We start from the raw sequence: 16,852 nt of genomic DNA on the forward strand, positions 1-16,852 counted from the left end.
TAAATCTCAGTAGTTAAATGTGAAACAAACAAAATTTTAAATAATAATCTAACATGGCCATTGGCACAACCTATCAGCATTAAGTAGTTTTTGCTTGATTCAAAAGACATTTGAAAACATGACCTGTGTGCAACTTTGATCGGGAAATGACCTGACCTACAGGAACCAGAAAGTCACTTTCTGTTATAAAATTATTGTGTAATTAGTTAGGGCATTGTCTTCTTGATTTAACAGATGGCGTGATATGAGGTACATTCAGAGTTTGTAAATTAATTCTTTATTCTCATATCCTGCCTTATTCCCTCAAGGAAACATATGTTAAAGCTGATGCAATCTTGATCTACGACAGTAACATCAAACTGTTGACTACAATTGGCAGACAAGTTAATAGGGCCCTCAAAGATGTAGAAATGTGAATTGAATTTAAGGTTGGAAAAATGAGAAACGGAAAGTAACTAAAATGAACTTATTTATCGATCTCTAGTACAGTTGTGCCTTGCATCCCGAATGCCTTGCAAGTCGAAAATTTTGGCTCCCGAACAATGCAAACCTGGAAGTGAGTGTTCCGGTTTGCGAATGTTCTTTGGAACCCAAACGTCCTCTGCGGCTTCCGATTGGCGGCAGGAGCTTCCTGCAGCCAATTGGAAGCCATGCCTTGGTTTCCGAATGTTTTGGAAGTCAAATGGACTTCAGAACAGATTCCATTTGACTTCCGAGGTACCACTGTATATATAGAACCAGCAGCTCATGATAAAGGACCCAAATATGTATCACTGTCTTATTGTAGCCTTTTCTTTTTAAAAAACAAACAAACCCCAGGATGCAGCCTCTCTAGGATCTCAGAAGGGAGGAATTACAAAACAAGGATGGCTATACAAAGGCAACATGAACAGTGCTATCAGTGTTACTATGCGGGTAGGTTTTATCTCTTCTGCTAGACTTTCAGTGCACACAGTTGCACATTGTCAATATTATTGATTTCAACAGCACTTCAGCGTGTGTAGTGCATTGTAGCGTTGGGTTTGAAATCCAAAGAACTCCCTACTAAAGATCTGTGAAAGTGCATTTTCACTTTCTCCTCTGACAACCACTCTTCACAATGCTACAGGATGTTTCTGAAGCTGCTTTTGGGCCAGGCACTATGCCTGTTCCTGTTTGGGGGCTTGCAAGCCCTTGCATGTTCCTAATAGGGTATTTGGATAGTGGGGAGCCAGTGTGGTGTAGTGGTTAAGAGCAGTAGTATCGTAATCTGGGGAACCGGGTTCGCGTCTCCGCTCCTCCACATGCAGCTGCTGGGTGACCTTGGGCTAGTCACACTTCTTTGAAGTCTCTCAGCCCCACTCACCTCACAGAGTGTCTGTTGTGGGGGAGGAAGGGAAAGGAGAATGTTAGCCGCTTTGAGACTTCTGAAGGGTGGTGAAAGGCAGGATATAAAATCCAAACTCTGGATTATGGTGTATGGAAATTGAGTGCTTTTGTGTGTGTTTTGTTAGTTTCATATTTTTCATGTGACTACTTTTTCATAACTAGTCATTCAAAAGAAGATTTTTTCATCTACTCCAACTTGGTGATGGATCATATAACCTAAATTTCTACAAAGATGAGAAAATATCAAAAGAACCAAAAGGGTCAATATTTTTGGATTCCTGCATGGGAGTGGTCCAGGTAAGTAGAGAATTATACTGTTTAATATGTTGTTTAAGTATTGTACAAACTTAAATCTATATGTTCCTTTTGTCTCTCTTCAGTACTTTTGGAGTGGATAAATAGGTTTAGGTGGCAGTCATAAATATAGTAGGATGTTTACCTCGTTAAACACACTGTCTTACTTTTGAATATACACGATTGCTCCCTCAGCGCATATTGAATAATAGGGATGATTTAGGTAAACATAGTGTTTCTGTGCTTTTAGTGAGCAAATAGTCTAAAATAATGTGTGCATTTTTTTTATGTTTAAAAAATCAGTAATGATAGCACAGTTCATATCAAGATTTTCAAAGAGTGCTCTGTTTTTATATAAAACAATCCAGAAATATTGCCACTAAGTGTTATGTTGGTTGCTGCTGTCAACTGATTATTTGTGATTATCTGCTAACTTAAGTTTTATGTCTCTGGAGTTAAGAATAGAAAAATAAATAAATCACAGAATGGAATTTAAGATTGCATGAAGATCTAATAGAAGCACAAACAGTGCTGCAATATGACTGTAAAATGTTTTGCATAACTTCTTGTGTGGGATTTCAGTTGTAGGAGCTTCATCACATTCATAGCTGTACTCCCAAATGTTTTCACTTGACCTTTCCGATATTAACTTCTTTTTATAAAAAAAACCCCAACCCTTTGAAGCAAAACATAACGTAAACTCCAAGTCTAAATCTTGCCAGTAACAAATGCCAAAAATGGGCTGCTTGCATCTGTGTTCTGCTCAAAGAACACTATGGACTTGTTCTGATGGAACAAACTTGGAAACAATTGGGTTCTTGGATCTCTCCTAGTGATTATTGCATTTCAGTCATAATGGCAATCATACATTATTACAAATTTTTTGCAGCAATAAACATCTTTTGCTTATATTTTGTAGTATGGTAGTTTACAGATTTTGTAGACCTGCATCAGAAATCAATATTTATGTATGTGTGCATGCATTCATGCATTTATAAATAGTCCTATGTGTGAAATTTTTTCTTAGGGTTAAAAGAAAATAGTCGTAAGTATTCCTCCCCAAATGATAAAGTTGGTTACTATTTCCAGTTCTTTATCTGTGTGAAAGTTTGCAACATAGCTCAATCACAGAACTTTAAAAAGAGCTGACATTTACACCTTTGAATCCTAAAGAGAAGTTGTGGCTCTCTAGGTGTTGTTTGACTACATCTCCCAACATTCCTAATGGCTGGTCTTGCTGGCGTGGGTTGGTGCACCTGAAGGGCACCATGATGGCTACTCCATATCATAAATTTCAATGTCTGGGGACTTGCTTCTTTGGGATCCACAATAATTTTCTCCACTCCAGACAGTTGCTAGGTCCCTTCACTGCTTACATAGTTGATTCATAGTCCATTGCTTTAGAGACCTCTTCTGACCTACATCTTTTTGGCACTCTAGATTCTCCTATTTCCTGTATTTCAAGTCCCTTCTCCACAGTACAATATGAGCTACAGCAACACATTTGGGAAACGTTGCCAATGGCCCACAATTCATTAAATCTACTCTTAATCATGGTGTCCACAGTGCAGTAATTTTTATTGAGTTGTAAGGACTATAAAAGTTAAGATTTTCAAATGAAGCCTGTCACTTGCTTGAAGAAAATAGCTGCTTCCCCTCTTCTTTTCTTCTCCATTTCCTTCCAAAATGTTCAGAGGCAAGCACACAGATAATATATATTTTAAATAAATTAGTTATTTATCTTACTATTATAAAACAATTCATACAATAATTTAACCTAAAAACAATTCTTATATTGGCTCAACATCGTCCTATATCTACACATTTCATATTTGTTTTGATTGTTATATGTTTAGAGCTACACACCAAAATTTACACCGTGCCTAAAACATATGCTTAGATTTAATTCTGTGAATGTGAAGCTAGAATCTCTTTCCCACTTGCCAAGAAAAAGCAATAAAAAAGGGCTTCAAAAAGTTAACAAGTTCTGCAAGCTCCAGGGATTTATTTGAACATGTTTATGCATGATACTTTTCTCCACTTCCAATAGTTACATTTGCCCAATGCTTATATATGTGTGATGACCTCAGATGACAAAAATAAATAAATAAATCCATTGCAGGTAACATGTTAATAGCCTTTATTATATTGCAGAACAACAAAGTCCGGCGTTTTGCCTTTGAGCTTAAAATGCAAGACAAGAGTAGCTATCTTCTTGCAGCAGACAGTGAAGTAGAAATGGAAGAATGGATTGCAACTCTAAACAAAATTCTCCAATTAAATTTTGAAGCTGCAATGCAAGAAAAAAGAAATGGAGACTCCCATGAGGGTAAATGCGAGTTACATTTGCTCAGTAATTTAGAAAATGTGATGCACTAATATAAAGATTTGTAAGGATTTGTGGCTACTAAATACAATATAGTAACTACACACTTCACTTTATTCAGTCACTGCATGAAATACCGGTACTTTGTTTCTTTGTGCAGCTGCTAGCTAACATCAACATTCTTGAAGGGATTACCCCTTCCACTAAAGCCCCAGTTGTCTTCTTGCATTTGCAGGAGTGGCAGGTTTCTTAGGTTGGACCATTTTTCCTTTAGATTTGGGATCATATTGCCAACCTTATGAAGGGAAGGGGAAGGGGTCAGATTAAATCTGCATCTTGTACAGCATTCAGTTTCCAACAATGGCCAGCCAGATACCTTTCAGAGGGCTGAAAGCTTCTCCCCAGTATCTGGTACCCAGAGTTATAATGTGAACACGAAGATTTTATCTACCTGTGATTACTAACACCTGTTAATAAATCTATTTACCATGACTATGTCTCATCCTTTTAAGATTTATGCTTGCCATCATCTGAAGCGGCCTTAAAGAATTATCTGAATGATTTTGCGATGGCTAAACTGTGAACCATTTTATATAGGGAGTTCTTGGAGTTATCACAGTAAAAATCAGCTGGTCCATTAGATAGTACCTAGGATAGAAAAAAGTATTGAGGGAATTGCTGATTACAGCAAAAACATCTCAAGTTAGAATTTCCCTTATCCATATTTCAAGTTAATCCTTACAACATTTTGGTTATAGCACTTTCCTAAAGTCATCAGTGAATTTTTATAATTTCACTTTTTAAAATTTCCAGATGATGAGCAAAGCAAGATGGACAACTCCTCATCCAGTATAGATAGCTATTTTCCTGAAAGTGCCAAGGTAATGTTGTGCTTTTTAACATTTTAAAGTATGGTATGTCAATAAAGGAATTACAAAATCTAATCCTAATTATGGGAGCACTGCTGACTGTGTTGCAATTTGATTTATGATACCTTCACACCATAAATGTTCTTTTGCCGAATGTATATCAGACAAGTATTTCTGAAATAGTTATTTAAAGGTAAAGGTAAAGGTACCGCTGCCCGTACGGGCCAGTCTTGCCAGACTCTGGGGTTGTGCACCCATCTCACTCAAGAGGCCGGGGGCCAGCGCTGTCTGGAGACACTTCCGGGTCACGTGGCCAGCGTGACATCGCTGCTCTGGCGAGCCAGAGCTGCACACGGAAACGCCGTTTACCTTTCCGCTAGAAAGCGGTCCCTATTTATCTACTTGCACCCGGGGGTGCTTTCGAACTGCTAGGTTGGCAGGCGCTGGGACCGAGCAACGGGAGCGCACCCCACCGCGGGGATTCGAACCGCCGACCTTTGGATCGGCAAGTCCTAGGCGCTGAGGCTTTTACCCACAGCGCCACCCGCGTCCCGAAATAGTTATTTAATAGTCTCTAAATCTTACAAAGAAGTTAATGTTGATAACCAAAACCACCCCAACATGAAGTTGCTTTTTTGCACGTTTATACCACATACTGAAGAATGTAATGGGTGGACTAGTCTGTCTAGTTTAACTAAAGCAATCTATGGAGGCTCAACTGTAAGACAGATGATAGTTTCCAGTATCAGATCTGTGATTCATCAACTAAAGCCTCTGTGTTCTGCCATCTTCTTTTTTTGCTGTTTCAAATTATTCACTTATTTTTAAAAGGTAGCATCCCCTGCTCAAAAACAGACTTCTTGTTCTGTCTAGGCAATGGAAAGACTGAGCTTTTAAGATAAGCTTCTCTGTGCCATCATGAGTGTGCCTAGATAACAATATGCTGGCCTTGAACTTCCTAAAATAAGACAAATAAAAGTTACTTATCTAACAGTGCTTGGTGATTCCAGACACTGGGTAGCAAGATCAGTGAGAAAGAGAAGGGAGTAGAGCCACATTAGTAGCATTCTTCATAGAATTGCACTTCCTTGGAGTTCCTCCAACTACAGAAAGTTGCTCCCTTCATCCAGTACCCAGTGATGCTGGATGAATTTAACAAGCATAAACTAATCATCTATCTGTGATAGATGGGACTACATTTTGTTAATTTATTGAAGTTAAGCTGGATATAAAACTTAAAGTGTGAAGAATTCTAAAATTTGTACTTTTTAAAGCACATATACTGTGAAATAGGAAATGTTTTGGTTTATAGGCAATAATTGAGATTTGGCTCCTCCTTGAAAGTCTGAACACCTGCTTATTATATCTAATCTTGGTGCCACAAATGCAGCTTCCTGTTTCCGTGAATGCTAGAATCTATTTTGGCATCTTATGTTTTTCTTGTATGCTATGTTCCCCTGCCTTCCAGGGGCTGTGTACTTTTTGTTGCTCTTTATAATCAGCTTATTTTGCTTTGTTTTGGAACCTCTCCAGAAAATTCCTGAGTGCTGTGAACTAGGCTCTAATGCTCACCATCAATCTGTTAGCTATCTTTTTCTATACAGAAACAAATTTACATTTTACATAGGCATGGAGAACCTGTAACCGTCCAGATGTTGTTGAGCTCAAACTCCTAACCTCTTCTATTGGCTATACAAAGGATTTAATGGAGTCCAACAGCATTTGGAGAGCATGTACAGGTGTCCCATCCATGTCTTAAGCATTCTCAAAAGTGACAGAATGTGTGCCCGATATATTTTGGATGCTTTCTTGTTTTGTTTTGAATAAACTTTGTGGCAGAATTTCCAATTGTAATATGCTACTTATCATACGTTCTTCTCTTAATTTTCACAAAGTATCATTGCAGAGGTTTTGTTTTGTTTTGCAGAGTTCACTGTGCCATCCTAATTCTTAGTGTAGTGCCAAAATCTCCTGTCACAGTCGTCTTCTTCTTTAGTTTCGAACCAAAATAATTCTAGACAGGATGTATGTTGGTCAGGAAGGTTGTGTTTTAGTACAAAAATAACTGAAAAGTAGTTCTTGCAAAAATAAACTTTATTCCTGGAGAACTGTGCAGAACTGAATATGTTGCCAAATGTGAAAGTTTGCCCCATTGTTACACTATAAACTTTGTCTCAATGACTTAATACTTCCTCTTCATTTTATTAGTTTTTCTTCTCATAAGAACAGACAGTCTTTCTGCACTACTTCCTTAACCTTGGCACTTGTTACAGTGATTCCTTTTCAACTTTTTGTTTTTCAACTGCTCACACTCTTGATTATACCTGATATACCTTTCCATACTTTGCAATGTAAGCAAATATGTATGCTTCAGGGTTACATAATCTCTGAGGATGTACTTTTGGAAGCACCCACTTGGATTGTGTCTGGGTAATAATTATTATTATTATTATTATTATTATTATTATTATTATTATTAATACCCTGGCCACTTTGGGTGGCTTCCAACAAAATACTGAAACTACAAACATCAAGCATTAAATACTTCCCTAAACAGGGCTGCCTTCAGATGTCCTCTAAAAGTCAGATAGTTCTTTATTTCCTTGACATCTGATGGGAGGGCGTTCCACAGGGTGGGTGCCACTACCGAGAAGGCCCTCTGCCTGGTTCCCCAGGGAGGGCATTCTCTGTGGCATACCCTAAGGTTTGGAACTCCCTCCCCACAGAAGTGATATGGCGCCTTCATTATACAGCTTCCAGTGAATGCTGAAGATGCACCTCTTTACTTTGGTTTTTGACACTTGAGATGTACATTTTTAGGATCCACTTTGCTTTTGTGATTTTACGTTGTTATATTTGTGAGAACTCTGTGAAATGGTACCAATTATTCACTTTTCTCTAGAAATATTTCATAAGTAAACTATTGTTTACTGCAAAGAAAAAGTGTAACATATGTTTACAGCTAAAGAAACAACCTTTTGTGTTTGTAGTAAAAATCCTGTTTTAAAATATTAACTTCTTATTTTGCAGAGTTCCAGAGATTCTGAAATCAAATTCAAAAGTGAAAGCAGAGTGAAACTCTTTGCATTGGATCCAGATGCACAGGTTAGATAATTTGGTAGGAAAGTTGAAAATTTTAAAGAAATAATTATTCTTTTTTGGCAAATGAGACATTGCTTTCTCTCTTCTATTTATCTTAAAGAAACTTGACTTCTCTGGTATAGAGCCAGAAGTAAAACCATTTGAAGAGAAGTTTGGGAAGAAGATTCTGGTGAAGTGCAATGATTTATCTTTCAATCTGCAAAGCTGTGTGGCTGAAAATGAGGAAGGACCAACAACAAATGTAAATATTCTGAGAGTTCTCAAGTCCCTTGACGTTGGAATGATGAATCAATATCATGCCTAAATCCCCCCCTTCAGTTACCCCCTTGATATATTAATGGATGTTTAGAGAAAACAAAACAATGAGGGACATAATTGCACCTGTAGATGTTTGTCAAGAGTTTTATGAACCAGCCCAAAAGCAGAATGAATGGCTATTGCCAGCAGAAAGAGAGAAAAGAGGAAAGGCACAAGTTGTGTGGAACTTCATGAGTAATTGTTAGTTGTCGATTACATAGCAAACATTGTAGTGTCATATTATAGTATGTGAATTTTTGTGGTTGAATAAAATACATTTTCCTAAAAGAGAGCATAAAATCTTTACATATTCAGTGGTAAAAGGTATTTGGCTCTCTAAATTATAGAGGTTCTAAAATACAATTCCAACACATTGAATTTATAAAGTAAAAGTCACTGTATAATATAATAACTGCTCTTTCTATGTGCCAATTATCAAGTACCCATTATTTCTTTGCCTGATGGCCATGTTTACTGTTTTGTTGTTTTTTTAAATGCCCAGGTAGAGCCATTTTTCATAACGCTGTCACTTTTTGATATAAAAGAGAACCGGAAGATTTCATCAGATTTCCATGTGGATTTGAATCATAGCACAGTGAGGAATATGCTAGGTAGTACATCTCAACAGGTATTAAATGACAGCAGTGATTGCTTACATCGGATTCAGGATATTATTCCAGAGATAATGTTACAATATCCTAAACAGGTAAGGAATAAAGGAAGTCATCATTTCTACTTCTTTGCAAAATAAAGACCTCTATTTTCATTTCAGTGTCAATAAACCAAGCATTTATTTTCAGGGAATATTCTCAGTGACGTGTCCACATCCTGATATATTTCTAGTGGCCAGAATAGAGAAAGTCCTGCAAGGGAGCATTACCCACTGTGCTGAACCATATATGAAAAGTTCTGATTCTTCTAAGGTATACTCATGACTGTTTGACATCCCATTTGTAAGTCTCAGTTTGTTTGCAATGCCATATACACTGGAGTATTAAAATGTAGTACATATATTCAAGGTAAATGAACTTTTCAGGGTCAAAGATCAGATCAGATTCTCAATCCTTTGTTAAACATGAAAGTTCAAAATGTGGTGCAATATCTCTCTTGAATGTTATGGCTCAGTGCAGACATCACAAACCAGGTCTTCTCAGCTGTGGTTTGGAGATACACTAGGGGCTTTCAGGTTCTGTTCCTTCTCCCTGTTTTCTCCCTGCTTTCTTGAAAGTTCAGTCTTTCACTTCCTGGCTTTTTCTAACTGTAATTTGCTATGACATCAGAGCTGGAGAAGGAACGCGGGTGGCGCTGTGGGTTAAACCACAGAGCCTAGGACTTGCCGTTCAGAAGGACGGCTGTTCGAATCCCCGCGACGGGGTGAGCTCCTGTTGCTCAGTCCCTGCTCCTGCCAACCTAGCAGTTCGAAAGCACGTCAAAGTGCAAGTAGATAAATAGGTACCTCTCCAGCAGGAAGGTAAACGGCGTTTCTGTGTGCTGCTCTTGTTCGTCAGAAGCGGCTTAGTCATGCTGGCCACATGACCCAGAAGCTGTACGCCGGCTCCCTCGGCCAATAAAGCGAGACAAGCGCCACAACCTCAGAGTCGGTCATGACTGGACCTAATGGTCAGGGGTCCCTTTACCTTTACCAGAGCTGGAGAAGTGTTGTTAGTGCCTTGCTTTCAAGCCATCATTTGCTGACCCACTTCAAACCTGCCATAGTCAAAGGCACCAACATAACAAAAGTAGTCATAAATAAGAAATAAATCATTTAAAAATACACAACCAAGCCAAACAATTTCCAAATAAATCACAGGATCTAAAATAAAGATATAAAAAATGAAGCGGCAACCCCCAACACCACCACCAAACAACACCCCAACTCAATCTGTTCAGCAACCCCAGCTTTTGTAGCTGAAATCAGTCAGGGCCCCGCAGAACTCGAGCTGAGCTTCATGGTTGCCTTGAACACACATACAAAATTTCACTCTGATGCCCCTAGCTCAATTCAGACATTATAAATCTGGTCATCCAAATCATATTTGGAAACTTAAGAACATACCACTGGCTCCTCACCATTTGTGTGTAGGATTCCTCTTCCCCTTTGATTTTTTCTGCCTATAATTGTTGTACTTACGTATTTTGTACTTACGTATTTTTTTGTGTTGTAAGCTGCCTTGAGCATGGTTGGAACTGTGGAAAGGCAGCATACAAATAATCCATGTATATATGCATTTTAATAATCAATAATAATAATAATAATAATAATAATAATAATAATAATAATAATAATAATGATAATAATTTATTATTTGTACCCCGCCCATCTGGCTGGGTTTCCCCAGCCACTCTGGGCGGCTTCCATAAAAACCAAAGATACAGTAAAATATCACAGATTAAAAACTTCCCTGAACAGGGCTGCCTTAAGATGCCTTCTGAATGTCAGGTAGTTATTTATCGCTTTGACATCTGATGGGAGGGCGTTCCACAGGGCGGGCGCCACTACCGAGAAGGCCCTCTGCCTGGTTCCCTGTAACTTGGCTTCTCGCAATGAGGGAACCGCCAGAAGGCCCTCGGAGCTGGACCTCAGTGTCCGGGCAGAACAATGGGGGAGGAGACGCTCCTTCAGGTATACTGGGCCGAGGCCGTTTAGGGCTTTAAAGGTCAACACCAGCACTTTGAATTGTGCTCGGAAACGTACTGGGAGCCAATGTAGGTCTTTCAAGACCGGTGTTATGTGGTCTCGGCGGCCGCCCCCAGTCACCAGTCTAGCTGCCGCATTCTGGATTAGTTGTAGTTTCTGAGTCACCTTCAAAGGTAGCCCCACGTAGAGCGCATTGCAGTAGTCCAGGCGGGAGATAACTAGAGCATGCACCACTCTGGCGAGACAGTCCGCGGGCAGGTAGGGTCTCAGCCTGCGTACCAGGTGGAGTTGGTAGACAGCTGCCCTGGATACAGAATTGACCTGCGCCTCCATGGACAGCTGTGAGTCCAGAATGACTCCCAGGCTGCGCACCTGGTCCTTCAGGGGCACAGTTACCCCATTCAGGACCAGGGAGTCCTCCACACGAGCCCGCCCCCTGTCTCCCAAAAACAGTACTTCTGTCTTGTCAGGATTCAACCTCAATCCATTAGCCACCATCCATCCTCCAACCGCCTCCAGGCACTCACACAGGACCTTCACTGCCTTCACTGGTTCTGATTTAAGTAAAGTAACAGAAATGGGAAAAGGAAGAAGGGAACCCAGGTACTTGGTGATAATAATTCTAACACATATAGATGTGTATGTGTCTTGCACCATATTCTGTCTTGGCTACTATTGTGAGTAATAGTGTTAAAAACCTAAAATCTTCACCAGTACCTTCCAATCCAAAATTCCCAGTCTGGGAAAGAGACCGTTCTTGTGGTCCTGTCAAGAAGAATACAGTGGTACCTCTGGTTATGAACTTAATTCGTTCCGGAGGTCCTTTCTTAACCCAAAACCGTTCTTAACCTGGGCTGTACTTTCGCTAATGGGAACTCATCCTGGGGAAGAGTTCTTAACCTGAGGTACTACTTCTGGGTTAGCAGAGTCTGTAACCTGAGGTACCACTGTATCATGAAGGATGAGTATTTGAGATAAGTCAAATTTGAGATAAGGTTAAATAAATAAATAAACCAAATGTTATTTGATGAAAAACTTATGTATTTCTATTATCATTTACAGGTTGCTCAAAAAGTTCTGAAAAATGCAAAGCAGGCATGTCAGCGGCTAGGACAGTACAGAATGCCATTCGCATGGGCAGCTAGGTAAAGACTGGGGCTTCTTTTCTTCGAAGTGTATTAATTTGTGTGCCTTTTTATTTTAGTCAAAACTCAGTTTAGTATTTGGGACAGAATTCCTTGCATTTAATGGGCAAGGCTAAAGTCATTCTCAACCTATTATATTAAAAGCACAGGACTTGGAAAAAGCCAGATACTGTTTTAGAAAAATACATTGTGTAGGTTAGGAGTTCCCAAACTGTGCTCTGTTAACCACCAGTGGTCTGTGAGCTTTATTCTGGTGGTCTGTGGTGTTTCTGTGAATTTGTGGCTGAGAACACAAATTCACTCTATTAAATATTCATGCTGATTTTTAATTGTGTTTTTATTGCTTCTTGTATTTTATTTCATTACAATCTGCATTCTACGGCATTCAAATTATAATCAATAAAATGCATTATATAAGAAATAAAAGAAGCACTAAAAGTACAATTTTTAAAAATCATGCTGCTTCTTGCTCATTGCATTACAGTTGCTGCAACATGCAGAAAAATCATTAAGTAGTCTGCCAAGACCCTCAGCAATTTTCAAATGCTCCACAGGGAAAGAAGTTTGGAAACCACTAGTGTAGGTAGTAATATGTATTGTTACACAATAAATGTTGGCTTCCTTTCTTGGGAGCATTTATGCATATTTCAGTGGATCAGAGTTTGCCAATCTAATTTCAGGATGTCAAGCGTTCACTTTTACTTTTTTCTCTGTTTCATTTTGTAATGAGATTCTTATATAAGAGTTCATGTTTCAGGACACTGTTTAAGGATGCATCTGGGACACTAGACAAAAATGCACGATTTTCAGCACTCTACAAACAAGACAGTAACAAGCTCTCAAACGAAGACATGCTTAAATTGTTAGCTGATTTCAAAAAGTGAGTACTGTACATATTTATTATTTAGAATACTTACATCCTGCATTATTTTCCTTAAGGGCTCTTAAAGCAGCACCTGTCACCTTTGTTATATATCTTTAGGTGCCATGTAGGAACATTCCTCTTCTTCCAAGCCTTTGGCTAATTAAACAATCTATGGCCTTTTAAACTACGGGGTATTGTTTTTGTTTGCTACTATGTTGTGTGGGGTTTTTTTGTGTGGTTTTATATTGTAAATTATTAAATTTCTATACAGGGCGGAATAGAAATTTAATAATAATAATGTGGCTAAGACTAATTCAAACAAATAAAGTAATATCTCTTGAACTGAGTCTGCAGCAAGCTTCTTTCCATAAAGAAAACAATCTGAGTATGAGTGGAAGTGCTTTCTACTCATGCAACTACAACTTCAGAGCCAAATCTGTTTTCATATCTGTTTTCACTTCTGTCAAGTGTTTGGGCAGAGGCACCAAAGAAGGCCTTATTGAATGCCATCACACCATAGGCTCTGGGTTGGCCTCTCCTGTTTTAAGGTTTCAGTTAAATGGGTGCTGTGGAAGAATGAATTTCTTTTTTACAAACAGATTATAGGTGAAAAGTCTGGACTGGAGACAGTGCTTAGTACTGCTGTTCTTGTCATAAGGCTTAAAAAGTCCAGTCTGTGAGGATCAAATCGTCAAGGGAAGTTGCTAAATTGGACTTGATGTGGAAAGTGAAAAGCTGCACAAATTTAGGAGATATAAGTATTGCCAAGGAATGTAGTGTTTACCTATCTCTCTGGAAAAAACACTGTCATGCTTTCCAAGCCTTTTGGGGTGTTTCCTTTCCTTTTTGAGTTCTGCTGTATTATCCGTCCTTAGTGATTTTTCTGTTGAGTCACTTTGTTTTTTCCTCCTTCCATAGACCTGAAAAGATGGCCAAGCTACCAGTTATTTTAGGAAATCTAGACATAACAATTGATAATATTTCTCCAGACATCCCAAGTAAGTATAGAAAAGTACTTTTAAATAGCTGAAAAGCATTTTTTCTTCAATTTTTTTATTGGTTTTTAATATATTTTCAGATTTTGTTAGCTCATCATACATTCCCATGAAACAGTTTGAAAACAGTACCAAGACAGTAGTAACGTTTGAAGTAGAGGAGTTTGTTCCCTGTATACCAAAACACACTCAGCCTTTCACCATCTACAACAATCACCTTTATGTTTATCCAAAGCACTTGAAATATGACAGTCAAAAGTCATTTGCAAAGGTGAGTTAATGGGCCACTAATAACATTCAGATTCAAGACCAAATTGAATCTGAATTGAATTTGGTGTTCTTTCTTGGAAGTTTTGGTTGCTTGTCTGGCACTTCTTAGGAAAAACAAAAATCTCTGTATGTGCTCTTTTTAGGCAAGAAATATTGCAGTTTGCATTGAATTCAAGGATTCAGATGATGAAGATTCCATACCTCTAAAGGTTTGTTGATCTGACTTACAGATATTTATTCAAAAATTCACTGCTTATTATTCTGTGCAGGTAAGGTGTCCTCAAGTAGGAACTCAAACTCCCCCTAGTAGTTGAAGGCAGGAATCAGTTTGCTTCAGAATACGTTTATGGCCTTTTCAATTAGATTGAGTAACATTTCCTTTAGTAGGGCTTTTTTGTACTTGTAGACAAGTATTGAGCAGGCTTCCTCAACCTCGGCCCTCCAGATGTTTTGAGACCACAGTTCCCATCATCCCTGACCACTGGTGCTGCTAGCTAGGGATCATGGGAGTTGTAGGCCAAAACCATCTGGAGGGCTGAGGTTGAGGAAGCCTGGTATTGAGTATGTCATCCTTCTGATGATTTCAGTGAAAAAATAGAGTACTGATTATTCAGACATGCTTTTCTCAGTAAAGTAATATGAAGAGTATGCTCTAATCACAGCTGCTACCTAATTTTGGTTTATGTGTCCCTTATATTTGAATATAGTTTCTAGGTGATGCAGTGCCATCACATATATATGTGAATTTATAGAATAACTTAGGCAAAAAGACAGGTTCCTGCCCCCAGGAGCTTATGGTCTAAAATTGTAGACATCAGTCTAGTTGCATAAAACAACTATAGTTCTTGTGTAGTTGTCATACATTGAGTGTGTGTGTGTGTGTGTGTGTGTGTGTGTGAGAGAGAGAGAGAGAGAGAGAGAGAGAGAGGGAGACTTTTGTATGGCTGGAATGTGGCCCACCTTAAATATAAGAGTCAGATCAGTTAATCCCATAGGCAGACCCTGGAGGCTTTCCCGAGAGGGAATGTGACTCTTGGCTGAGAAAGTTTCTCCTGCTATATAAGGTATCAGACGGATAAATTTTCCAGCTCTGCTACCTGAGATCCTTTCACTAGGCTGTATTTTGGCATGTTGCTGCAAGTGTTGTGTTTACATAATGATAGTTGAAGTTCTCTTTGGATTTTTTAACAGCACATCAAAAAATGTTTCATTCATGTTCTTGACCTAAAATACAATAGAATAAGTCTTTCTTTTGTTATTTGATTTATAGTGCATCTATGGCAGACCCGGTGGATCAGTATTTACAAGACAAGCATTTGCTACAGTTCTGCATCATCACCAAAACCCAGAGTTTTATGATGAGGTAACCCATTGTACACTTGCCGGTTTCCAAAAACATAGTGAGATGAAAGTGGAACTGGTTCCTTGAATTAGAGTGCAACTGTCTTAATCAATTTATCAGGTAGCTGTAGGCAAGCTAGCATCTGTCTGCCTCAGTTTCCATCTTACAGTCCTGTTGTAAGCATACCTGGAATAATGCATGTTAAGCGCTTTGAGTGTTTAGGAAAGTATAGTAAAATAGTAACTAGTAATAAATAAGTAGTGGATCTGAACGGTTTCTTGACTACTTTGGAGAAATTGCTTGCTGCCTTAAATGACAGTCCTGTCAGAAGCCCTGGATGATCTCTGGAACAGAAAAATGAACAGAGAAACATTTTGGAAGATAGTAGGATGAGATGGTATAATTTCTCTCAGATTACCGTACCTCTCTTATCTACAAAAACCAGAGCTCTATAGTTTTCTGAAGAATGGGGGGACGGGACAGGATACAGCTTATTTTAGGGATTATTTTATGGATGTATGAGTGGAAAAGAGATCTTACTTGCCTATCACCATTACATAAATTCCATGTTGGCTTGTGACGCTTTTGTGCATAGTAGGGGGGGTTAGTACATCTAAATCGTTTAGGAGAAGAGGAGGAACCCTTTGTGGTCTGTTATGAATAGTTTGTGGAAAACATTACTGATAAAACAGCTAGAATCTATTTTTATTTTGACTTCTCATTTAAAGAAGGTCACTGATTGTGCCCATGGTATCTTCTTGAGGTTTGAAGCCCATTGTAGTTGCTGAAAGCTGCCAGAGGAGGTCTGTTCAGTTGGGTAGCAAAGTTAATGCCTATCTTGAAGAGGGTATAGTACCATCAATTCTGAAAAATGCTATAGAGAGACCTCTGCTGAAAATGAGTTGTATCCTGCACTTTTGACAATCCTAAACAAGTCTTTAGGGACGCGGGTGGCGCTGTGGGTTAAACCACAGAGCCTAGGACTTTCCGATCAGAAGGTTGGCAGTTCAAATCCCTGCGACGGAGTGAGCTCCTGTTGTTCGGTCCCTGCTCCTGCCAACCAAGCAGTTCGAAAGCACGTCAAAGTGCAAGTAGATAAATAGGTACCGCTCCGGCAGGAAGGTAAACGACGTTTCCGTGTGCTTCTCTGGTTCGCCAGAAGCGGCTTAGTCATACTGGCCACATGACCCGGAAGCTGTATGCCGGCTCCCCCGGCCAATAAAGCGAGATGAGCGCCACAACCCCAGAGTCGGTCACGACTGGACCTAATTTAAACAAGTCTTTAATCTGCCATTTTTGAGGTTGCTGTTGCACCTGCAACCACTGGGAAAAATCTAGAGA

The 16,852-nt window shown here is 39.0% G+C and overlaps 1 protein-coding gene across 20 annotated transcripts in view; it reads left to right on the forward strand.

The window, feature by feature from the left end:
- The window catches only part of DOCK9 (dedicator of cytokinesis 9), a 135,962-nt gene that overhangs the window by 76,525 nt on the left and 42,585 nt on the right, over positions 1-16,852 (forward strand). For all 20 annotated transcript variants that reach the window (XM_077927702.1, XM_077927691.1, XM_077927694.1 and 17 more), the window contains 14 exons: positions 820-915; positions 1,531-1,665; positions 3,817-3,991; positions 4,802-4,869; positions 7,888-7,962; positions 8,060-8,200; positions 8,759-8,962; positions 9,057-9,179; positions 11,957-12,039; positions 12,797-12,919; positions 13,823-13,902; positions 13,983-14,170; positions 14,313-14,378; positions 15,440-15,532. In XM_077927702.1, coding sequence (XP_077783828.1) covers positions 820-915; positions 1,531-1,665; positions 3,817-3,991; positions 4,802-4,869; positions 7,888-7,962; positions 8,060-8,200; positions 8,759-8,962; positions 9,057-9,179; positions 11,957-12,039; positions 12,797-12,919; positions 13,823-13,902; positions 13,983-14,170; positions 14,313-14,378; positions 15,440-15,532 — 1,650 coding nt within the window. The remainder of the gene's footprint in view (positions 1-819; positions 916-1,530; positions 1,666-3,816; positions 3,992-4,801; positions 4,870-7,887; positions 7,963-8,059; positions 8,201-8,758; positions 8,963-9,056; positions 9,180-11,956; positions 12,040-12,796; positions 12,920-13,822; positions 13,903-13,982; positions 14,171-14,312; positions 14,379-15,439; positions 15,533-16,852) is intronic.

Source organism: Podarcis muralis, chromosome 4 (genome assembly GCF_964188315.1).
Source record: "Podarcis muralis chromosome 4, rPodMur119.hap1.1, whole genome shotgun sequence".
NCBI classification, from domain to species: domain Eukaryota; kingdom Metazoa; phylum Chordata; class Lepidosauria; order Squamata; family Lacertidae; genus Podarcis; species Podarcis muralis.